Genomic DNA, 18,126 nt, shown 5'->3' with positions numbered 1-18,126 from the left:
AGACCCCTGTGGTGGTGTGAGAGAGAGAAAATTTGGCCCTGAGGAAGACAAAAAAGAGAAACACCTTAGGAGGAAGCAAGAAGCTGGGAAGAGCAGCAGCTCTGCAAGGGTGCTGCTCTCCTTTGCAGCTCTCATGCTGTAGGACAAACTCCTGCGTGATGTGGAGGGAACGCCTCTTCCCACCCACCACTGGTGGGTGCCATCTCCTCTGAGCATCCCAGCTTGAACAGAGGTCTGCGGGTTAAACAGCGACTGCCTCTGTCGGGAAATAACGTGACAGGAGCCCAGGGGCACGGGGTGGGTCTGGCCAGAGCAGGGAATTGCAGACAGCATCGATCAGGGTCCCCGGGCCCTACCTGCCTGCGTGAGCATCTCCCCTACGTGCCAGACCTCTCCTCTCCCTCTGCAACCACGTCGGGTCCAGCCTGACTCAGAGGCTGCCTAACCTCATCAGCGCCGAGGAAATTGGATCAGGACAGTGGTGCAGGGCAGGATCTGGCCGCGGACAGGGGCTGTGACTGCCAGAGCCCTGGGGCACGGGATGCTGCGCGTGTGCTGCGCCCCGGCTCCGCGGGAGCAGACAGGAGCCGTCCCTCCGTGCCCCCCCTCGCCTTAATCGAATTTGCATCCACGTTAGTGAGGCCAGGGATTATAGCTCGGAGGGGTGCTGCCTGCTTCAATTCAGTGCGTCAATTGTGTTTAAGCCTGCTTACCTGTACGCAAGGCTTATGGGGGTCATACAGCACCTAGCGTGGGGTCTGGGGGGGTCGTCCATAAAATACAGCCCTTCTCCGGGGGCTGAGGGCACTCTGCAGGTGTCCTCTGTGCATCACTGTGCCCTTAGCTCTTCTGTGCCTGGGGGAAATTGGGCAGCCTCTGCAGGAGCAGAGCAGAGGGGCTCTGGGAGGGGCTAGCACCAGTGCAATGATGCTGGTGTCAGCGCCGGCGAGACCTTGTTGTCTCTGTGCCTTGTCTCTGTGCTCTGCCCTGAGGCCAGAGGCTGGACCCGCAGGCCCCCGGTGTCCCTCTCACCTGTGGGACCCGCTCTGTGTCTGCCCCAAGCAGCTGGGGGGTCGGAGTCAGCAAACTGGCACTGCTACATCTCGTTCAAGTCCTAAAATAAACCCAGGAGCAAGCAGAGGAAGGCTTGATCCTCACTTCTTGCCTGGATTTATGAGCAGTGACTTGGAGAAACTGAAGGGGGGAGAGAGATATACATATTTTTTTCTCCTCTTTAAGTAAATTCCCACTGCTTATCTCCAAAGTTCAGCTGTTTTCAAGCTGACCTGCCTGCCTTATGCTGTTCTGCTGCAAATTCCTTCTGTACAGGAAAGCTCAGGAGCTCCACTTGCACATGCCAGCAACCTGGGGATTCATCTCTAATAGACGGAGGTAGAGCTCGTTAGCTAAGGACCCCCTCCTGCCCCCCGACGAGGATCATTTTCCTTCCTGCCACGCTGACAGCGCAGCTTCTTTCCCCTTGCAACTCGGAAACAAAGCCAAGAGAGGAGGAGAAGCCGTGCTTGGAGGGTAGGAATGGGGCAAGGCAAAAATCTGTTCTCAGGGCCTTTTGTCACGCAGCCAGCCGTCTGCCCGAGGAACCGGGGCTGGCATCCGAGGGACACCCATCTGAGGCTGCCAGCCCAGCATCTCGCTCAGCACAGCCGGGACCGAGCCCAGGAGCCGGGGGCACAACGGGGACGCTGCCTCCTCCTGCAGGGTGCGGAGGGGCTGAGCGGTGCCACCGAGGATGTGCAGCCCCTCGGCTGCTCCCCGCCTGCTGCAGCCTCCCCAAGGTGCTGCGGGGTTCGGTGCCACCTCCTGCAGGCACCGAGAGGCTTCGGGGGGAAGGAACGTTCCCAGCCCGTCTCTGGTATCGCCTCACTATGCCATCCTGACGTGTGCTTTCGAAGCTGACACCAGCAGCAGCTGGGGTTTGCTGATGACACCCTCGTCTGGAGAGCTCGGCTCGTCAGCTTTGCTTTGTGTTGGTCTTTGCCTGGCAAAGCTGAGTGAGAGAGCACCCGTAAGCCACAGGTCACCCTGCAAGGAGAGCACTGTGGGTCGATCGCCGTGCCCCTGGATAACCGCCGTGTCTCAGGACACGATGAGAACCCTCATCGAGTGCAGCAGAGGTGCACACGTTGATGATTCACTACAACACCGGGCACCGAGCTCCACCCTCGCGTTACTCAGTGCTGGGGAACCGGCTCTGCCCGGTGACATTGCTGCAAGGACCGCGGGCGAAACCCGAGCTCCACGGGGACGGAGGGAACTCCGGGAGGCATCCAAGGGCGCTGCTTGTCACGGGAGCTGGCACTGATAAAACGGGGCCACAAGCTCCGAGTGTAAACCAGGCAGTGTGTGTGTATCAGAGCTTGAGGCTGTTCGTTCCGGTTAACGCAGAAAAGTTAATATCCAAAAGAGAACGCAGCAGGCCAAAGAAATGAGAAGGGGGGTGGTGGGGGACAAAAGGGTATCTTCAAACCAGAGCTGAAGTCCCAGCGGCTACAAAAACAAAGGAATAACAACTATTTAACGCCTCCGAAGGTGCAGGCAGGCAGGGCCTTCGACGGGAGCCACAGCGGGGCCACACAGAGCCATCGACAGGCAGCACCAGCAGGGCACAGCATGGCCGTGCAAGGAGCAGCTTGCAAGAAAGCGGCACTTTGCAGCCACTAAGGATGATTTAAGAGCAAATAACATCAGCCCAGTCGAGTTCAATTGCTATTGATAATGTCCATGTGCAATTAGAGCCAATTAAGGGGAGGCAGAGAATGACAAGTGTTTGGCCAGGAGGTGGGGGGGTGGGGGGGGGTCAATACCACAATCCAATTTCCCCACAACCAAATGCAATTAAAGAGTATCGCTTACCCGGCTCGCCCAGGAGGGCCAGCGCATAAATGGCAAAAGCCAGGAGGGCGGCTGCCGTCCTGCCCAGCATGCAGACCTCCGGCAGCAAGCCGTGCCCCTGCCCCAGCTTCAAGCTGCGGGAGGTGGCGTCCGTGTACTTCACCATGATCGCCGTGTTCCTGGTCATCCTGGTGGTCGCCCTGCAGGGCTCGGCGCCCCGCGGCACCTATTTTCCCTACAAGGTGCCCCTCGATCCCCAGGGGCTGCTCGAGCTCTCCTGGAACGTCAGCTACCCCGAGCAAGCGGTGTACTTCCAGATCCTCAGCAGGGAACTCAAGTTTGGGCTCCTCTTCGGGATGTCGGACCGGGGAGAGTTTGAGAATGCGGACCTGGCCGTGCTCTGGAGCGACGGGCACAGCTCGTATTTTGGGGTGAGTTGCACGTGTTTTGTCATGGCTGCCCGACGGGTGAATCTGCTCTGGTTTATTGGGGCAGAGCTGGTCCAGAGCATGGCACGGGGCTGAGCGGGGCTGGACTGCTCTCGCTGCTCAATGAAAGTGGTCCAAAAGGGCTGAGGGGGTTCTGGTCCAGAGGTCTATGCTGCGGGCTTGGTATAGGATCTGAAATCCCAAGAGAAAGGGATAAATGCAGTAATTCTGCTCTACTCATCCGCAAGCGCTCCAACAGGTGGTTGCACAGAGAGCTCAGCTCCACGCAAACGCAGGCTGCATCGACAGCTTGGTTCGCCTGTGCGCTGCCCTCAGCCGCATTAAAAATTAACCACCGCTCCCATTCCTGACTTTGAGAAAGTGCAAAAGTTATCAACCAGCAAGTCTGCTCCTGCCAGCGCCAATAAGCCGCTTGCAACTCACGTTTGCAGCTACAGCAGAGATCAACAGGACACAGGAAAACCCAACCCGACGGCCGCCTGCCAGCAGCTTGGTGTTATCAGAAATGAAACAGGCAGAAGTATTTGGGTGGTATGCAAATGCCTGGTGGTGGCAGATGGGGAGGGGGAACTTGTTTGTAGTTTTGCCATTTGATTTTTTTTTGTCCTTTCTTACACAGTCCGTTTGTCCAGGCTCTCCTGTGGTTTTTCTTTCGGCCAGGGCTGGAGCTGCAACACCTCACCCTGTGCCCTCCGGCAGCTCCCTGTCCCCAGATCACCACATTAGGTTTATTGCAATTGCGCTTCACTGCAGAAAGCAATTCACATTTTCCCTGTGTGAAGCTTTCCAGTAAGTTAAATTTTACCTCTCCGCTTACTTGAAATTAGCCATAAAATATATTCTTTCACAATCAGCTGCAATGTGATCTGCAGTGTAATGAAAGGATGAAAAGGAGGGCTTATTATCTGTACTGTTTTCCTGCTAATTACCAGCCATTCAGGATGTGTGATGACCCAAATGCTACAGTATTTCACAGCATCATGTTAAAAAAAACATAAAGGATCATTGCTAATCTGCCTTCTTGTGCTCACTGGAAGACAAACAGCGCTGAATTAAACACCGAGCAGCATTGGGGCTCTCTCTTTCAGTTGGTGCTGAACAGCATCCTGCAAGGAGCTCTCTGTAAACCTCTACAGTCCTGGTTTTCTCTCTCCCAGCAGTCTTTCTGCTGGATAAGGATGTCAGCTGTTAAAGAGATCCAAATTTGCTCACCCCCCCATGTACTATGAGATTAATTTGCACAACGCACTCCTATGAAAACAAATGTCATGCTAGCTTCATGTAGCTGATTTTATTCTCCCCCTCTAAGGACAATATGTTCTTGAAATATCACTCTATACTTCTGGCTGAAACGATGCCAAGACGCTTTATTCTTTTTCTTTTATTTCTTCCCCCGAGACGAGAGAACCAGTGCCACTGGTATTGGTGCTGCAAGGTACTTCCCAGGGGCCTTTTCTTGGTAAACAAAAGCCACAAACAAGAGATGCAAAAGTCAAGACAAAGATGTTGTTCAAATCCAAATTATTAAAATTATTTATATTATATATAAAATTTCTACTCCAACCCTTCCAATCCCTAAGCACAGGAGGAGCCTACCGCGTTGCTTCCCAGCGTGGCTTTGTCACCACCATTAACCGAGAGCAGTTTTCAGCCTTGCCTGGCTCCTGGGACAATCTGTCCACAGCGAGCTCAGGGCATCAAAGGGGGTTTGTGGTTCAAAGGGCTGACTCTGCAGCCCATCAGGGGGCTGATCTCAAATCGAGAGCAGCTGGCTTGTGGCAAGGGTCGTGGAAAACACATCACCCTGCTCAGAAAGTGCCCCCAGCCATACACCCAGAACAGCACAGACTGATGCAACCCCGCAGGCTTTCCCCCCCCAGCTCCTTTCCCCAAATGCATGTCAGCTCTAAAAGGTCTTTTTGCAGAATATCGGTGCTGGGTCTGGTGTTTCACAGCTCTGAAAGGCTGGTGAACCAAGGGAGGGTGAACCAAAGGCTGGTGAACCAAAGGAGAACCCGTGCACCACCGGAGGTCCCCACCGTGCCCCCCGGGGCTGTGCAGGATCCGCGCAGCCCCCCAGCTTACCGGGTGCTGTCCTCCCGCAGGATGCCTGGAGCGATGCCAAGGGGCACCTCCACATGGACTCGCAGCAGGACTACCAGCTCCTGGGGGCTCAGAGCGCCGCCGAGGGGTTCTACATCCTCTTCAGAAGAGCTTTCAGCACCTGTGACCCCAAGGACTACCTTATAGAGGTACGGCATCGCCCTCACCCTAGTGCAGCACCGCCGGCCCCATCCCAACCCCACAGCTCCAACCCCACAGCCTGCAGGTCAGACCTCACCCCCGTTGTGTTTTTGGGATGGCATCGGGTGTTTGTGCTGCTGAGTGCAGTAAGGAAGCGTGCTACAGATGTCAGCCCCGCGCCATGAGTAATGTTTGTCACCATCTATTTACAACCCCTTAAAAACCTCTCTAACGCGTAGATTTCAGCTCGTTTGCATCATCCACTCCTGGTAAGCGTGTGCTAGGTCTATATAAATACCCTCCTGCATCACTCGGGCTTGCAGTCGGGAGCCAAGTGTTTGGAGTGTTACGAAGAGGTGTTGCTCAACGGGAGGCAAAGAGGGGGGGGCTGCAGGAGCCGAGCGAAGGTGCAGCAAGTGGAGCCAGGGCTGCGTGCTTGTGAGCATCTGGGTCTGCGAGTGGGTGGTGGGAACGGCCCCACTGGGGATGTCAAAGAGCTTCGGGTTCTCAGACAAGAAGGGGCAGCCCCCGGGTGGAGGCAGGGATCTCCACGAGGCTCATTTGAGATGAAATCCTCTGGTGGACAGGGTATTTGGAAGCCACCATGGGCACAGAGCAGCCTTGAGGTTTTGTTGCTAGTTTTCAGAGGCATGCCTTGTAGTGAGAGGTGTCTGCCAAAACACGGAGAGCCCCGGAGGAAAAAATATCTGTGTGAACCAGGGAAAGACTTGCAGGTCTTTATTCTTAGCCTTGGAGAGAAAATGACTCCCTTTTCCTTTCCTTCTTACCTCCTGTCCAGAATTGAGTGCCTTCAGCAGCACCTTCCTCGCCCACTGTGCTTTCAGCAGACCCTCTCTGATGCCCTAACAGAAGCTGGCAGAAAGGGTCTGGGGGAGAAGTTTTGTTTCTGTTGCTCCCCCCAAAGCTGCTGCCCGGGGTCTGGATCCACGTGGCCACCCCAGCCCACAGTTCAGGAGGGCCAAGGGAGCAGAGAGGAGCCGTTCCTTTAGGGACAGGGGAGAGGTGTGAGGTAGCAGTATTGACTTCTGCTGGAAACCGATGCCACGTAGGGAAAGCTTTCCAGGCTCTCTCAACTGGTAGCGAACTCTCTGTGATCATCACTCGATGCTAAAACATGCTAGTGAAATAAATTCCCCTAAATCTACAGGCTTTGTGGCACAGCCCAGCAAAGAGAGATGCTGCTGAAGCCAGGATGGTTTCCCCTTTGGAGAGGGGCTAGGGCCTACTTCCAAATTTGTGCCACCAGTACCAGTGCCAATTGTTCATGAGATTCACACTCTCTGGTATCCTACACACAAAACTACCGGCCACGCTTTGCTCTTGCTTCAGGACGGCACCGTGCACCTCATCTATGGGATCCTGGAGAAACCCGTCCGCTCCCTGCAAGCCATCAACATCTCTGCCATCCACAGGGGGCTGCAGAGGGTGCAGCTGCTAAAGCCCAACATCACCATCCCCGAGCTGCCCAGCGACATGAAGACCATGGAGATAACGGCCCCCGGTGTCGTTATCCCCAGCCAGGAGACGACCTACTGGTGTTATATGGCAGAGCTGCCAGACGGCTTCCCCAAGCACCACATCATCATGGTAAGAGGCAAGAGAAGAGGTGAAAGAGGAGAAATGCTTTCCCTGGTGCATCTCAGCAGCTGCGTTCAGGTCCCTCAAAGTTGTTCTGCAAAGCCCACCTCTCCCCTGCCCTTTCGCAGGGAGGGTTTCAGTCCCAAATGCACCCCCAGAGCACCAAAACACCTCCCTGAGCCAGCCCACCAGCCAGCAGCACCCTCACATCCCCTAGAGAACCCGAATCTGGTAGCAGGTTGGTGACTTTGACACATTGAATGGGGACCACGGTGACTTTTCTCCTGGCACATTGAAAGGGGACCAGGGCAGGGCTCAGAGCAGCTCCCTTGCAGAGGAGAGAGCTGCAGCCATCAGGGGCAGGATTATGGCTCGCCATGTGCCACAAGGAATACATAAACACAGCAAACAAATTAACAAGCCTGGCCAGGGCAGGGCAGAGCAAGCCAGAATATGAACTGCCCTCTAACAGATCAGGCATATTGCAAAAAAAGAAAAAAAAAAAAAGTCATACAGATAAAGACAATTTTTGTGCGGCTGCATTGCACTTGCTCGGGTCACATCCCCAATTGGGGGGGGGGAGACAGAGACCTGTGGCAGCAGAGTGCCCATCCTGAGGTGCTGGGAGCATCACCCCCAGCACAGCATGACCCGGCACCCGCGGGGCCAAAAGCACGCAGCAGGGAGAGGGGAAGCCTGACACAGGAGCTGAAGCGAGCGCTCAGCGATTTATAGGGGAGAGGCGACGCTGCAAAGGAAAGCTCAGAAGGAGGATTTTCTCCCCAACAGATGGTGCGAAATGAATCATCTGTGTGTAAGTAAAAAGTGCGTAACTCCTGATATCTTCCCGCTGCTGCAGATCATCTCTACAGCTGGCGCTTTTAGCCGGAGCCATTCCTCAGGCGTTTGAAGTCACTCTTTCTACCCAAATCCCCCCCGCCTGTGCCCAGAACAGCAGCTCCTGGCTGGGCATGAAACCCGGTAGCTGCGGGCAGTGGGGCCAGGACCCTCTTTGTGAGAAACCAAAGTCCTCTAAGCCCAGCAAGTCTGCAAAGGACTCGGTCACCACGAAGCAGCCCGAGCTCTGCTGCTCCTCAGGTGCAGCCACCTGCGGGGAAGGGACGAGGTGTTTCTCCACGAGCTCTGGTGGACTCTGGGTTGGTCCCAAAGCCAGCCAAAAGCTCTTGGTCCTCGGTCCATGTGCCCGAAGCAACCTTCCCTCCCCATCTCATGGCAAGAATTGAGGGCAGACTTACCCACGCTGGGCTGCACAAACAGCATGCTCAGGGACGGGGCCTTGGCAAATGGTCCTAACATCTCCCCTTCCTTCTTGGACGCTGCTTTGCAGTACGAGCCAGTGATCACGGCGGGCAACGAAGCCCTGGTGCACCACATGGAAGTCTTCCAGTGCGCCGCCGAGCTGGACAGCATCCCGCGCTACAACGGGCCCTGCGACGCCAAGATGAAGCCAGACCAGCTCAACTACTGCCGGCACGTGCTTGCCGCGTGGGCCATGGGCGCACAGGTGGGTGCACGATGGGACCCCTCACTCCCGGGCACCTTTCCTGCCATCTTCCAACCCTTCCTAGTCCTTTCTCATAGGAATGGGTGCCTGACTCATCCCTGTGTGGGCTGCTCCAACCCCATTTGAGATTTGGGTTCAGCCCCTTTTAACCCCCCCCCCCCCCCCAATCTCCCCCAGGACACCTCTGCATTTCCATCCCAGCCCATAAATCAATGTGACATCCCCTCCCCTAATGCCCTTGGCTCCCTAAATCAATGTGACACCCCCTCCCTTGATGCCCTCCCTCTGCTTCCAGGCTTTCTACTATCCCGAAGAAGCAGGGCTTGCCTTTGGTGGTCCGGGCTCCTCCAGATATCTGCGCCTTGAGATTCACTATCACAACCCCCTGGTGTTCAAAGGTGAGTGGGGATGTGGCGTGGCCCCACACCTCGCCAGCGAGACACAGGAGAGCTGGGGGAGTGGTGGGGACTGCCACTCTGCCGGGGGTGTCACCAGAGGCTGGACCCATCTCGTGCATGCCCAGAGGCAGGGAGGATGCTTGGGGAGGGGAGCCCAGCAAGCAGTGGGGTTGCACATCGGTCCTGCAGGGCTATGACCTGTGGCAAGCCCCATATTTAGTGGGATTGCTGGTGGGTGCCCCCCGACATCTGTGTAAGGAGCTGTGGAGGGGGTTGAGCTCAGAGCCAAGAGCATCAGTGATGCCAAAGTCACCAGAGAGACAGCACCAGCCTGGCTGGGGATGGGGGGATTTGGATGTTGCTTTAATGGTATTCCTGCTTCGATAACGTTGTCAGGAGACACATTTAAAAAAAAAAAAAAAAAGGATTCCAAACAACACAGTTTCTTCATTTACATAAAATCAAGTAACTTCTTGACTACCCAAGTGTATTTTTAGGAGACCGGAGCATATGTACTGTAGATCAATCATAGCACATTCGGCAACTTGAGAAGAAACACATCTATAAATACGGCGCTCACGTCTTTCATAACTTACCAGCTTTGGTGTGTTAACCAACAGTGTCTCCCTCCTTATTCTTATCCCCTGGCGGGCTCCAGCCCAGAGACAGGGGGCTCAGCCCCAGCCCAACTCCTTGGGTCTGCACCTTCCCCATTGCTGCGGGGAGCCAGGCTCGGCTCCGCTCTGCAGCACCCGAGAGCCTGGGGCTCCCTCTGGCCCCCCCCAGCTGCGTGTGGGCTCTAGAGGTTAAACAGAGCAACCTCGAATGCACGAGAGACCAGGAGCTTTGTAAATGCAGAGGGTGCTTGCTCCACCAGTATTTCCCCTCTTGCCATGCCCTCAGTAAATGCATGGCTTTGTGTTTTTGATGTATCAGTTAAAGAAGGTGCAATGAGCCACGTTTCTGAGTCTGCCAAAGCACCCTGAGACCTGTTCTGCTCTGGGCTCTCCAAAGGCACTCCTTACCTTTATCTTGGGAGGAACTGGTGACCTCTCTGGGGAACCAACACTTGCATGAAAATATCAAGGATTTTATAACAATAGGAATAGCACACATGAAAAAAGCTGTGAGTGAGAAGCTTGAGCACCCCTCCCCACACCTGTGGCAGCAGAGCATCATTTTTCACACCTGACCTTACCCGAGAGCTGTCAGCTCTCCTGCAGTGACTTCCCACCCCGTCCTTTGGCCCACTAGGGCGCCGCGATTCCTCGGGGATCCGCCTCTACTACACGGGCAGCCTGCGCCGCTACGACGCCGGCATCATGGAGCTGGGCTTGGTCTACACGCCGGTGATGGCCGTGCCCCCAGGCGAGACCGCCTTCGTCCTCACCGGGTACTGCACCGACAAGTGCACCCAGCGGGTGAGTGCCCAGCCCTCCGAGCCCCTTCCCTTGGGGTTGTGCTGGAAAGAAAAACCCCACAGCCCACAACCAGCAGCAAGTGGCCCTGAGCAGCTGGTTGGGATGAGCTGAGTTCCCCGTGAAGGCAGAGCTCCTCGGGAGCCAGCTGCTCCGTCTCCCCCGAGTACCGTTGCCATCTAGGAAAACATACTGCTGTGCCGTGCCTGGGTGCTTTCCCCTATGGAAATGCAAAGATTGGCTTCTGCTTCCTGGGGAGTTCCTTAAGAGCTCGCTCAAGTATGTTTTCAAACCGCCCACCCTGCTCTCAGGCAAGTTTTAGTAGGTATTTTTTATAGGGCCTACCCGAAAGAAGTCGTCGGTGCCACAAGCGCAAGGAAGCAAGCTGCATCCAGATCCTGCTAATTTGGGGCATGGCATAGCATTAATTGGCTATGACAGCAGGCTGAGCATCTACCCCTCTGCACAGCTCACCTCTGGGCTGCCCCGAGGGTCCAGCAGCCCCCAAAACCCTTCCAGGAGCCAGGGAGGACCCATCCCAAGCTCACGGCCTGGGGACGCACGGGAGGGGAGAGGGACGGGGCCAGGCACGGAGCTTGAAGCCATCCTTCCCCAGGCGCTGCCTGCTGCCGGCATCCGCATCTTCGCCTCGCAGCTCCACACGCACCTGGCAGGCAGAAAAGTGGTGACGGTGCTGTCGCGGGACGGCAGGGAGCGGCAGGTGGTGAACGCCGACGGCCACTACAGCCCTCACTTCCAGGTACGGCGCCGTGCGGGCAGGTGGCACCCATGGGACACCCCGTCCCGTGGGCACAGATGGGTGCCGGGGCACAGCACCGCTCCGACCCGGTGCCTTTTTCTCCTCCCTCGCAGGAGATCCGCATGCTGAAGGAGCTGGTTGCAGTTTTTCCGGTGAGTGGCTCCAAAAATCGTGGCGGTTTCCGATCAGAGCAAGTACTCCCTAACAGACCCACTGTGGCCCAGGGGCTTGGACTCCTCTCCGCTGCTCTATCACTGCTGCTGCTGCTCGTGGTGTCCTGCTCAAAAGCCTCAGCCCAGCCAAGCCATCCCCGGGCTGTGCTCAGGCTCCTGGGGTGGCCCTGCAGTGGGGAGGCAGTCGTGGCACCATGTTGGGTACAAGCTGGGCAATGCAAAATGTCCCTACATGGATTTTTTTAAGGTGCTTTAGCCTGGAGGAAATTCTTAGGAAGTGAGGAAAGCAGGAAACACAATTCCTGGGGTATGGCTGTAGGGAATCTCCCGGGGGGGTGCACGGTGAGCAAGTGCTGGGGGGGCACCGATGCTGTCTGTGGACTTGCACCACGAAAGAGCGTGGAGGTCCTACTGTGTTACGGGTTCACTCGTCCTGATATTTGCTGACTGGGGAGGGGGAACTTTGCACTTTCCCACACCCCCATGTCTGTTCGAACCCCCCAGGGCGACGAACTCATCACAGCCTGCACCTACAACACGGAGGACAGGAGCCAAGTGACCGTGGTGAGTGCGGCTGCGTGCGCGCTGCGGGGTCAGTGCATGCACCCCAAGGTGCAGGAAAGGGGGGGGGGGGGAACACGTGCATGGACCGGGGCTAAATCACAGCCAGAAGCCAGGAGAAGGGTGGCAAGGAAGTGAACCCACAGGACTCCGCTTCCTGCAGCTGGGATGCTAAGGTGCTAATCGAGAAGTAGCGTCTGCCACTCTAATTCCCATCACCAACCGTTCCGCTGGGTATTAATTGTAATTAAGGAGAAGTGGCGTTTTTTTGACAGCGCGTGTTATTCCCTTACATAGGCAGCGAAAAAAAAAAAAAAAGGAGCCTGTCAGAGGTACCATCAACAGGGACGAAGCTAAATATAGCGGAGGGATTACAGGGAATCTGCATTTTAATGTAAACCACACGTTCCAGCCTGAAAGCCTGTCCTTGCACAAAGGGCGGGTGGGCAGATGAGCCGAGTGTGCATGATGGTGTGTGTGCACGTAAAGGGGGGAGCTCTGTGCCCACATACCCCCTTCTGCCCCTCCTGCTGCCCCTGTGACTCCGGCAGCGCTGAGCTGGACACTGGCACGGCCGACGTTTGGGGGGAAAATTTGGGGGCTACTGCCCGGCGCTGCCCCCAGCCCGCCCGTGTGTGTGCCGCAGGGCGGGTTTGGCATCATGGAGGAGATGTGTGTGAACTACGTGCACTACTACCCCCAGACCCAGCTGGAGCTCTGCAAAAGCGCCGTGGATCCGGGCTACCTGCACCGGTACTTCAGCCTCGTGAACAGGTACAGAGCGAGGCTGTGCGAAGGGGAGAGGGGCCGCTGCCGAGCCCTTTGCTGGCAATGCTGGAAAAAAAGTTATAAAAATAGGTTTTCAGGCCCTGGATATGCAGTGGTGGTGTCTGGGGCTGTTGGGGGGGTGCAGGTTTTGGGGAGCCACGTGCTGGGGCATGGCTGGAAGGAGTCTTGCACTCACCTTCCCCCAGGGCAGGCACCAGCTCCAGGCTCTTAGGGCTGGAGGTAGAGGGGATCCCAAGGAAAAGGAGACCTTTCTGGGTATGGGACTTCCCTGAAAGGCCCAGTGCAAGGCAGTTCTGTCTGCAAAGTACGTTTTATGAGCCCAGGCAGGCACCAACCACGCTGCCGGAGAAACAGGCTCATTTGCCCCTGGCGAGAGGGTGAGGTGCTGACCTTGCACAGGGCGTCCTAGGCACAGGCACAGCGGGTGGCCCCGAGTCTTCCCCCGAAGGTGCCAGCCATGGCAGTGTTTCCTGCTGCCATGTGCAGAATCTGGAGCCTTCCTGGGTCCAGCTTCAGGCCGGGAGGAACGCGGCACATCCAGCCCACCTGGCTGCCTTTCAGCCTGGCATCTCTCCTGCACAGGTTCAACGACGAGGAGGTCTGCACATGCCCGCAGGTCTCGGTCCCACAGCAGTTTTCCTCCATCCCCTGGAACACCTTCAACAGAGACGTGCTAAAATCCCTCTACGGCTTCGCCCCCATCTCCATGCACTGCAACAAATCCTCGGCCATCCGCTTCCCGGTACGTACAGCTTCACCACCCAGGGCTGACGTGCTTCATGGCAAAACTCCAGGCCAGGGCTAAAACCTCCTCGATCGGCTCCTCGATGGGCTAGGGACGTGGCTGCACCCTGTGGCCCCAAAGCAGGGAGCTGGAGCTGCCCGGGGAACCCCAGCACCAGCAGCACTTAAAGCACCGTGCCCCAGCCGCCGGCACGCTGGGTGTGCTCGGGCGGATTCAATTAGAGGATGTGCATTTGCATAAAGCGATTTACTGACATCTTTGAGCAGCCCCGAGTGTTAAAGCAGGGCTATCTGCAGAAGCAAGGAGAACTGTGAGGTGATTTTACAGGATTTGGGCCAATTACGTCAGGTCCCAGCAGAGCAAGCTCATTACGCACTGCATCTGTGCAATCTCCAAACCTGGAGCTACAGCAAGGCATGAAGGATAAAGGACCACAGGAGCTTCAAAAAAAAAAAAAAACAACAAACAAAACCCAGGCCCAGTGATGATGCTCATGACATTGATGATGATGATGAAGATTTAAAGCCACTGATGGTCCCTATCACCATCAGTTCCTGATGCCATTCATCAGTGTAATGAGCTTCCGTGATAAGTTAGTTCGTGCTGCCCACTGCAGTGCTGGAGGACACTGAGCTGATGGCGAGGAAGACCATCAGCCTTCCTCCCAGGTAAAACCCCTCCAGCCAGGTCAGCCCCAGGGGGCAGGAACCTTCCCCTGCCAGCCCTGAGCCAGGCTGCCACCGGAGACCCTCACCTCTCGGCTGTGCAGAGCCTGGAGCAGCGACAAAAGAGGCTCGGAAGTTTTGTGCAGCAGCAGAATTATGAATTAAGCCTCTTAATCACAGCCCTGGCAACTGTGGGAGCTCAGAGAGGGCTGGGGGCGGCTGGGAAGAGGCTGGCGGGGAGCAGAGGCGATGCTGGCATGCAGCGAGGTGAGCAGGGAGCTGAGCTGCCCCCCCCCCCCCCGCTCTCTCGGTGCATTCGGAGCGAGCTGCATTTCAAGACATCTCATTTATTCCACAGCATTTCTGCCAAGAGACAAGCACCAGCTTCTAATTAAGCACACGCATTTCTGCAGTTCAGTGATCCCAGTCCTGCCTAGCTCTCTGCAAGGACGTGGTGCTGTTAATTATTTAGCGAGCCCCTTCTCGCACCGAGGTGGCACTGTGAGCATGGTGGGATGTCTCCGTGCCAGTTCCCCAGGATCCCAGCTCTCTCCCGGCACCAAACCCAGCCCCACAGCCCCACCAAACGCCCCCGCTGCCCTCCCAAAGCAGGGGCTGGAGGAGATCGGCAGGGCACAGGGCAGACCCTAGCAGGTGGGCTCCGGGCTGGGGCCAAACCTCGGGGCAGGCACAGCCCCAAGCCCCCAGATGCTCTCCTAAGCCTTGAGGTTACAGAAAAGCACTTGGTTCTCCAGCTGGTGCTCTCCTGCCCTGCTGCCCCTCTCTGATTGCTTCGGGAGGGGTTCTCCGCCCCCTCCACCCTTCCCAGGGTTTCCAGGTGCAGATGCAAGCTCTGGCCTGATTTGCTTCGCACACTCCACGGAATTTCATCTGAAAAGATGAATCCAACTTTCTTCCTCCTGCCGATGACTCACGGCCCTACCTCTCGTCTCCAGCCCGCCCTCCTCCCGCTCCCGCTGTAGCTCTGCCCGTCTCTGACATTTCTGCACGAGCGAACAGACGGGAGCCCAGCCTGGCCTGAGCTCCCCCTGCCCCTTGCCGGACCACCAAATCACGTAGGAGACGAATCCAGCCCTGCTGTCTCTGCCCTTCGCATGATCTAACCCCGGAAAATTGCTCCTTGCAGGCAGCACCCCCAAAGCAAGCAGCGCCCATGGTGCTGGAGGGTTTGTGCTGCCCGTGGTCACCTCGCCCCGATGGCCCTGCCAGCCCCTCCTCGGCTCTGCCCGGCTGCCACCTCCCTCGCCCCCAGCAGCAGCTGCGCACCAGGAACCGTGCTGGCACGTTGCAGATGTCACCTCTGAGCCAAGCTCCCCGCCAGCAGCTGGCGAACAGCCTGGGCTGAGAGCACGGTGGGCTGCTGGGGCTCACCGCTCGGAGCCGTCTCCGGGTGACTCGCTGGGGAATGCGTTTTTGGGGCGGAAGCTCCCCGATTGCGGTGGCTTCGTGCAATATGGTGCACCGCGGACATCTGCTCCGCTGCTGGGATGCGTAGGTGCTCCTACGAGATAAATAATTAGTGATGTCTCATGGGAAAACATCCTGGTTCGGGTTAAAAACACTTCCCAGAATTAAAGATCACGTCGTTTTTACAAGCATGGAGAAACGCGGAGCGGCCAGGTGCCCAAAACCCTCGGTCTCACGGTGCCCAACTCTCTTTGCAGGGCGAGTGGGAGAAGCAGCCGCTTCCCAGCATCACCGAGACGCTGCGGGAGCCCGTCCCTCACTGCCCGCCCACCCCAGGGCCTCATCCTGCTGCCTCCGTGCCCCTCAAGCTGGGTGAGATCAAGAGGGTCTGAGCTGATTCCTGGTCCCCCTCGGCGTGCCAGCACCGCGATGGGATGCGCCTCTGCACGGTGGTGACATGGGTGGCCACAGGGAGCCTCGTCCCATCGCTCCCCCCATCCCTGCCCCGGCTCCTGCCTCCACCCGGGGGGGGGGGGTTAGGGCTCATCCCTAGCGGTTCAGAAAGTACTCTGGGGATGGAAAGCGCTATATTTAGTGCGTTATTAGCAAGCCCGGCTCTGAGTAATGCTGCTTTCCGCCCCCAGAATAATAATGGGGAGGTTTGCTATTGTGCCAAACCCAGCACGGCCCCGGGGAGAAGGGGGGGGGAGAAGCCTTGCTTCCCCGCAGGGAAACTGAGGCACGGAGCAAAGAGCAGCGTGGGAGCAGCACACGAGCTTTCCTGGCACCCCATGGGCCCGTCTTGTTCAGGGTGGCTCTGTGGGGGCTCTCCCACGCTGACACCCCCAGGGGGGACGGAGGGAGGGAGGGAAGGATGCCGCCTGCCGCAGCCCTGCTGCGCCAGGGATTATTCGCCTTGACGTGACCAGATGCCAATGGACGGGAACAAATGATACTTGTGTGATGGGATTTCGAAAGGGGGAGGGATGGGGATGGAGGGAAACAGGGGGAAAGACAAACCTTTGGCAGGAAAAACGACTCCGTTCAATACCTACATGTGAAATAAAAAGGAAAAAGGATGCTTTTTGCTGTTGAGCTGCAAAGGGAGAACACTTGCTTGGACCAGAGGAAGGGCCCAGGGGATGCAGGAGGGCCTGTTCATCCCAGCCAGCCCCTGCCCACGCCTCCCCTGCATCCAGAGGCTCCCCTTGCAGGGACCTGACTCGCTCGGTCCATCCTCGATGAAGGCCGGAGCTGCCCTGTCCACCCCTGCTCCCCAGTGCCATCGGTCTCCCATTGTTTTGGGGACATTCTCCACAGAGAATACAACCCTACACAGCTTACAGGGTGAAAGCTGCAGGTTACTTGCAGGAAGATAAGCCTGTATTATCCCAGCAGACAGGTGGTTAATCCTGGCACAGGGGGAGGCATCCCCACGTAGCCAGCGCGAACCTCATTTATTAGGACAGACAGAGCAGCACGGCCATCCCTGCCTCTGCCTTCCAGCTCGAGAGCACCAGGGAGTGCAGTCGCCTCCCATTGAGAGACAAACTCACCCCGGTTTGGTTTTTTAATGTTTCCAGTGAAACCAAAGCGTCTGAGAGTTCAAACTCTCGCCCGTGGCGCTTGTTGCGCGAGGCGAAGGAACTGGAATCAGCTCTAAAGAGAACAGAAAACAAGCGAACCCAGTCGGAGGGAACGAAATGAAAAGATGTCGTGTGATTATTTCTTCAGGCGGGTGAAAGCTGCGCTGGAGACGAGGCCCTCCCTGCGCTGCGGAGGATGGAGCCTGAGTCCCTCGCTGCCTGCAATCGTTTGTGATTAAAAGAGGCCGGGGAGAGATGGAGAGCGAGCACTGCAGCCGTGGGGGGCTCCATGTGCAGGGCTCAGCCACGGGGCCACCAAAGGGACCACAGGGCCACCAAAGGGACCATGGACCCATCCCCTCCTGCTACCCCCGAGGGCAGCCAGGGGGGTTTCCAGAGGCTGCCTGCACAGCACAGTGGCGCTGATGGCTACGAGAGAGGGATGAGCACAGGGGCTGGAAGCAGCCACCCCGTTCCCTTAGCTGCTGGGGGTTTGCTGTGCATGCAAAGAAAACCCTCCCCGACACCTCCAAAGCCAGCTCTGCGCTGCCGGGGCTGGCAGCACGCAGCTCGGAGGCCACACGAATCCCCCTGGCAGCTGGGAGCTGCCGGAGCCACCTCCAAGGTGACCTTGGGACGATGGCAGCAGACCGGAGGGGACCGTGGAGCAGCCCTGGTGCCAGCGCCCTGCACGGCACTGAGAGGAGCAGCCCAGAGGGGACATGGGCAAAAACTACACCGGGAAAAGCCACAGGCCAAAACACGGGTCAGACTCCTCCTCCAAGCTCAGAGGATTTATGTATATACACATACACGGAGCAAGGGACCCAGACCCAAACTGCCTTTGGGGTTTTCTTTTATTCCCTGGGGGCAGGAGATGAGAATCTCCCTGCAGCTCAGTGTTAAGGGGCTGCACAGCCCCGCTGTGTTTTC

General features: G+C 57.1%; 1 protein-coding gene across 1 annotated transcript; it reads left to right on the top strand.

Annotated features, from left to right (window-relative positions):
* The first annotated feature begins 2,942 nt into the window (after window positions 1-2,942).
* Window positions 2,943-13,681, top strand: DBH (dopamine beta-hydroxylase). The gene is given in 12 exon segments (XM_035555291.1): window positions 2,943-3,284; window positions 5,408-5,554; window positions 6,897-7,154; window positions 8,494-8,670; window positions 8,966-9,068; window positions 10,323-10,489; window positions 11,103-11,246; window positions 11,360-11,398; window positions 11,924-11,983; window positions 12,627-12,754; window positions 13,352-13,551; window positions 13,554-13,681. Coding segments are annotated over 12 exon segments (1,893 nt in total).
* The last annotated feature ends 4,445 nt before the right edge of the window (window positions 13,682-18,126 follow it).

This window comes from Cygnus atratus, chromosome 19, assembly GCF_013377495.2.
Source record: "Cygnus atratus isolate AKBS03 ecotype Queensland, Australia chromosome 19, CAtr_DNAZoo_HiC_assembly, whole genome shotgun sequence".
Taxonomy (NCBI): Eukaryota; Metazoa; Chordata; class Aves; order Anseriformes; family Anatidae; genus Cygnus; species Cygnus atratus.
Note: the sequence above shows the minus strand (reverse complement) of the source record. Positions and strands in the feature narration are given on the sequence as shown.